This window comes from Esox lucius, chromosome 7 (genome assembly GCF_011004845.1).
Source record: "Esox lucius isolate fEsoLuc1 chromosome 7, fEsoLuc1.pri, whole genome shotgun sequence".
In the NCBI taxonomy this organism is placed as follows: domain Eukaryota; kingdom Metazoa; phylum Chordata; class Actinopteri; order Esociformes; family Esocidae; genus Esox; species Esox lucius.
The window spans coordinates 11,359,922-11,365,896 of NC_047575.1; the positions used below are offsets into that span (position 1 = coordinate 11,359,922).

Consider the following 5,975-nt stretch of genomic DNA (forward strand, 5'->3'; position numbering starts at 1 on the left):
GGGATATCATACCTGGTATCTAGATCACAGTATACATTTGTCAGAGTGACGGTGCACATTTCAAATTTCTAAAGTATACAATAAGACTCAGACTTCAAGCCACTCCCAAATCAGCCTACTTTCCACACCGACTGTATCGCAATTACACTACATTGTTTAAATTACGAGCTATCTAGAACCAATTTGTTTACTTATTGAAAGTGTTGGGACAGCTAAGGAAATGTCAAAACATGTGGCAGTAGTTACTGGTGCCAATAGAGGCATTGGATTGGCGATTGTGAGGGAACTTTGCAAGGCAAAATTTCCTGGGGATGTTATTCTTACTGCTCGAAATGAGAAACTTGGAAATGAGGCAGTGGAGACGCTGAAGTTAGAAGGATTTGAAGTTGCTTACCGCCACCTTGATATCTGCGACCAGGGAAGCGCCATTGAACTGAGTAACTTTCTGCGGAAGACCTATGGAGGATTGGATGTTTTCATTAACAACGCAGGATTTGCCTTTAAAGGTTCCGTATGGTATTATGAAGTTGCGCAAACCCTGTGCAATTGTTACTATGCGTGTGTCACATTTACGTTTTGCTATTCATACTGTATGTAGGGAAAACAGTGCACTGTTGAGAAACAGTCCCCGAACCGAGTTTTGACATGCTGAAATGAAACAATATGTAGTAGTGTACTGCATTAATAAAACACGTTATTAACCCCTCTTCCCGTCTTTTCCCAGTTGACGCATCTGAGCCTTTTGGGGAACAGGCTGAAGAGACCATGCGCACCAATTTTTGGGGCACCCTGTGGGTTTGCCGTGCTCTCTTTCCCCTCCTCAGACCAAATGCTCGAGTGGTCAATGTCTCCAGCTTTGTTAGCAAGAAGGCTCTTGATGCATGCAGCCCTCATCTACAAGCCAAGTAGGAACTTCCATTTGTATGAAAGATCATATTCTTAATTGTAACCTACTGTGAGGGTTGAACACTGATATCATTATATATTCATCCAGCTGAAAACCCTGATGGGCAATGAAAGCCCTAGAAATACGACCCTAGAATCCTTGTTGAAAAAATGAAACTGTTTGTGGTAAACCCTGAAAGATGTGCCTTGGAGAGTTGTAAACAATGACTCAAGTTTATAGATTAGCTCAGAGTGCTAATTACACAATGACAATGGTGGGGTCGTCAACTTTTTCTTTATGGGGTGAAGGGAACCCAGTACAGCGTAGGCACGTGCTTCAGTGAATTTAGGTCTTACAATCCTTAGAGTATCTTCCTTGTTTAACGGAATGTCTACAGGCTGTAGATGATGATGATGAATCCAGTGCAGCTCATGGGGCACGAACCACACAACAACCTTTGTAGTCAGGGGTCAACAGCAAAGTATCCTAGAGCAAAACTGGCAGCAAGACAGACCATAATTTCTGCTCAAACACAAACCCACAAAATACCAGAACCAAAGACACTATCAACATGCCTAAGAGCTAGACAGATGTGTTACTACCATACAGCATCTAGGCCTGTGCCTCACTAACATTAATGTTATAGACCACACAATTACCTAAATTAAATTCCTTAGACTATTTTCAAGGTGACAGCCTTACCTTAAAAATTGGCCACTGAGGTTTGGGTTGTCTCTCCGGGGCGGAAAGGCTGAGCCGTAGACACACAGCCAGTCAGAAAATATACAAATGAGGGGAAATCTCTGATTTAGATTTGATAGAACATCTGTTTTTGCTTAACATAACATGTCAAAACTCAGGGAAACACGTTAGCAATTTTATATTGTTACATGTTCATGCTGTTTAAGTCAGAAAGAAATACTTTCAACGTTCTATAGCTTAACCAAGGGAGATAAGAGAAGGGAGAGAGCGTCACAACACATCTGGCCAGTACCAAAGCTGTCCAACCTTCGCCAGGAATTTGCGACTCACGTGTCTTTTGTGTGTCATTAATGTAATCGTAAATATATTGTGATTTTTACGATTACAGCTAAGAACGAAAATAAATAAACAGGTCGACTCCCCGACCTGTTGTTTTTACCCCCCCCCCATCCCTCTTAAAGCTATGGATGCGAGGACTCATTGTTCAAGGTCAATGGACACAGTGCTGTGAAAAAGTATTCAAACCTGTCACCAATTGGTACACTGAAATACCATTCTGTTTTACATTTTAAAACGTTGACACTCAAAATAAATTGTTTGGTGGCATTGGTTTTATGTTGGGGGGAAAATGTATATATGTTGCTCGCATATGTAGTCAACTGGAGCTGGAGGGAAGGTGTGTTTTGAAGCATGAGCAGTGTCAGGCTTTCACCACACAAAGTGATTTAGGTTTTCACCAAGAAGTTCTAGCTAGGTCTAAATCTGAGCACAATTTTTTCCCCCACATCACAGCTGGGACACTCATGCCTTTTGATTATACTTTTTGAGTATTGGCTTCTTTCTTGCCACGCTCCAATACAGGTCAGTTTTATGGTGAGCTTTATGCTGAACTATATGATTACTCCACTCTCAGCCACTGAACTTCAGTTATGAGAGAGTTGGTCAGGAGTAATACTTTTGTGTATAGTGTATATTACTGATTCCTAGGTCTCTAAACGGAGGGCGCAGGTAAGGATGATCTCTTTAACCCTCTTCAGTACCAGCTGTTGCATTAGCAACATTTACTTAAGGCCACAACAGCAGATGTGTATTGTAATCATCTCAGAGTCTTTCTATTCCAATGTGTTTGGCTGTTGTCTCAAAGGTTCCGTGACACTGAGCTCTCTGAGGAGGATCTGTGCTTGCTGATGGGGGAGTTTGTAAATGCTGCTAAGCAGGGTAACCACCAGGCCCAGGGCTGGCCAGACTCAGCCTATGGCACAACAAAGGTAGGTTAATGTCTGTCCACACAGCTACCTATGGGAAAGGGGAAATGTCAGATTTAGCCTTTTAAACAAGTGTACAATACTGGTTTGTTCACCTCTGTTTAGATTGGAGTGACCGTGCTTTCCAGGATTCAGGCTCACATTCTGACTAAGACCCGGCCAGATGATGGAATCCTGCTCAACGCCTGTTGCCCTGGCTGGGTCCGCACTGACATGACTAGTGACAACGGCCCTAAGAGCCCTGAGGAAGGAGCACAGACCCCTACCTACCTGGCACTACTTCCAGAGGGCGCCAAGGAGCCACATGGGCAGTTGGTGTGGGACAAGACCGTTCAGGAATGGTAGAGTGAAGACGGACTGAAGTTAACCTCATCTCAACCAGCCTTGAGTTTTGGCCTACAGGCCTTCCTTCAGAGCGGTTCAATAACCCATGATAAAAGCTGTTTGATGCATTTTTCCACAAGGGAATGTGGTTGCTCTATTTTCTAAATGTGCGCCTCACTTGATTGAATAATTTGTGTCATTGTTCTAACCATGCAGTAAAAATACCTTGATCTCAATGCTTCCCTTGCTCTGAATAAAGGTGGAATAAAAATTTTAAAAAAAGTTTGATGCATCTGATACAGTGATTTCCTGGGAAACTTTGTTGTGTTGTAACTTTGTTAGTTTAGCAACAGGTCTCTAGGGGGCACCAAAGACCAATCAGATAATGGACTAGAAAGCGTCTGATATTTTCTAAAAAGGGAAAAGTTTATATTTGCCATTTCGCAAACTGAGTCATACTGAGATTCCGCTTAGTTATTTAAATTACTCCAAATTGGAGCAGTGGCTGCCGCAATGAGCAATAATATTTAACCGAAAACGGGTATGGAACAGAAAGTTATCATTTTCCGCTCATTACCTGCTTGGGGATTTCTTCAAAACTACTGTCCCTTATTCCTTATAGCCGTAACTCAAAATGTATTAAACATGTAGATTGACTAATTTAGCACAATGTTGACAGCATGGTGTCTCTGCATTCAGATGGTGTTGTTTATTGGCCATGTGTTCACCCCTGAGGATGACAGAGACTTGTTTCATTCAAGCTGCCTTATCTCTCTCGCACTTATCTACTTGTAGTGTGCATATCACTTCCTGACTGCCTCCCGCTGTGGGAGTTGTGTTTCCACCAGCTGGAAGGGCCTGAACAGGAAGGCAGCAGGTGTACAACGTCCTCCTGTAGACCCAAGCAGCGCAGTCACATATTCTTGACAAAAGAGTAATTCGAGAAACTGGTTGACATAGTGACAGATTTATTGTTAAAGACACACTGAATCTACTAATTATGTGAACTCTCGGTCCACTTGGCTTGGATTTAATTATTTATTGAAAATATTCAATAACCTTTTTAGTGCATATTTTCAGACTTCATAAGGACTGTGGTGAAGATACATTAATTGAAATAGATTAATTGCAGAAATATTTAGAGGAAGTTTACACTATTGTACATCAAGTAAAAAAATTAACTACAAACTAATCCCCTTGAAGCTGATCTCCTTCCTTTACTTCCTGAGGAACTAGCCCTGGGAGCATAAACACCAACATAGGACAAACTGTCACATCCAGTTCATTGGTCAAACTACAGAACTATGAAAGAAACTACATAAAACATCATTTAAAATAAAACATGCAGAAATCATAAAACTGGAAATTCCTCTGCTAGGAAAAACTAAATAAAACTGCAGACTAGGGACTCCCCTGAATCATGTCAAATTACATTATTTGCATATTTGTATTTGCTTTTAGGTCCATTGAAATACAGTATTTTTGTAACCATGTTGAGAGGTTTATGGGCAAATCTTCAGACACTGTATTGTTTTGTAGATACTTCAGTGACAAAAATATTCAGAGGAAGTTGATGCCCTTGTACATTAAGTATTCTGAGTTCAAGCTGACCCAACTAATCCCCTTGTTGCCAATCTCCTCCCTCTCTACTTCCTGAGGAACTAATGTATCCCTGGGAGCATGACCCCAACAGCACCACAAACACTACGGTCACATCCAGGACTTTGGTAAATCTACAGAATTATGAAATAAACTCCTTAAATATTTTTTTTTTTAAATCAAACATACAGAAATCATTAAACTGGAAAATCCTCTACTAGGAAACACAAAATAAAACTACAGACTAGAGAGCAAATCTGACCTTTGCTCATGTCTTTACTCCTGCCCATTTCTCCTGCATCCAACACATTGACTACGAGAACTGATTTTTCACTTATCATTAAATCTATCCACCCAGACATTGTTAGGGTGATGATCAACCTTTGAGTGGTCTTAATGATTTGGCTCATCAGTGTATGCTTCTTCCCTGATTGTAACTTTTATTGTGTAATTGCTTTGTGTTCATGCAGGGTTCCCTTAAAAAAAGCTACCCAATGCTCAGTCCCTCCCCTGATTAAAAAAAATTTGGATTAAAAAAGAAACCAGAAGTGTGATGATAATGCCTGTGACAGAGATTAACTAGGAATCTTAGTTCAGCGCTGTACCTTTCCCGATATTGCCTCAAGTCTCTAGAGGGAAGATTCATCAGATGATGGCTTTAAAGTCTTAGAATAATCATTTCTCACAGCATAGGGAGCCTTTATTCCTAACAGCCATGATTCAAAATGTTGGGCTGTAGATTCATTCATCATACTGTACAGACTTAAATGTCTCTGCATTCAGGTGAAGTAGATAGTTCTTTTTTATGTGTTCACCCCTGAGGATGACTGAGAATTCAAGCTGCCTTATCTCCCTCTCGCTTATCCACTTGTAGTGTGCATATCACTTCCTGACTGCCTCCCACTGAGGGAGTAGAATTTCTAGCAGCATTTAAGCCTGCCTCCTGCTACCAGCTCGCCTCAAAAGCTTAGCAAAGTCAGTCCTTGTCGGCCACTGGATTGAAGACAAAATGCTGCAGGAAGTGGTGTTGGAGGGCCAATAGATGTCACCCTCCGTATGGTCCAAATATCAAATACATTTGATCCAGGGCAGTGTTTGAGCCAACCAGCACTATCACATTGATTGGACAGAAGGGATTCATTTAAGCAACTTGCTGAGTTTTTCTAATATTTTCACTGTATTTTTTAAGATTCGATAAG

The 5,975-nt window shown here is 41.1% G+C and overlaps 1 protein-coding gene across 1 annotated transcript; it reads left to right on the forward strand.

The window, feature by feature from the left end:
• cbr1l (carbonyl reductase 1-like) lies at nucleotides 1–3,453 on the forward strand. The gene is made up of 4 exons (XM_010870514.4): nucleotides 1–506; nucleotides 725–905; nucleotides 2,733–2,856; nucleotides 2,959–3,453. Exons 1-4 carry the CDS (start codon nucleotides 221–223, stop codon nucleotides 3,196–3,198), a joined length of 831 nt encoding a protein of 276 aa, XP_010868816.2. The 5' UTR covers nucleotides 1–220; the 3' UTR covers nucleotides 3,199–3,453.
• The last annotated feature ends 2,522 nt before the right edge of the window (nucleotides 3,454–5,975 follow it).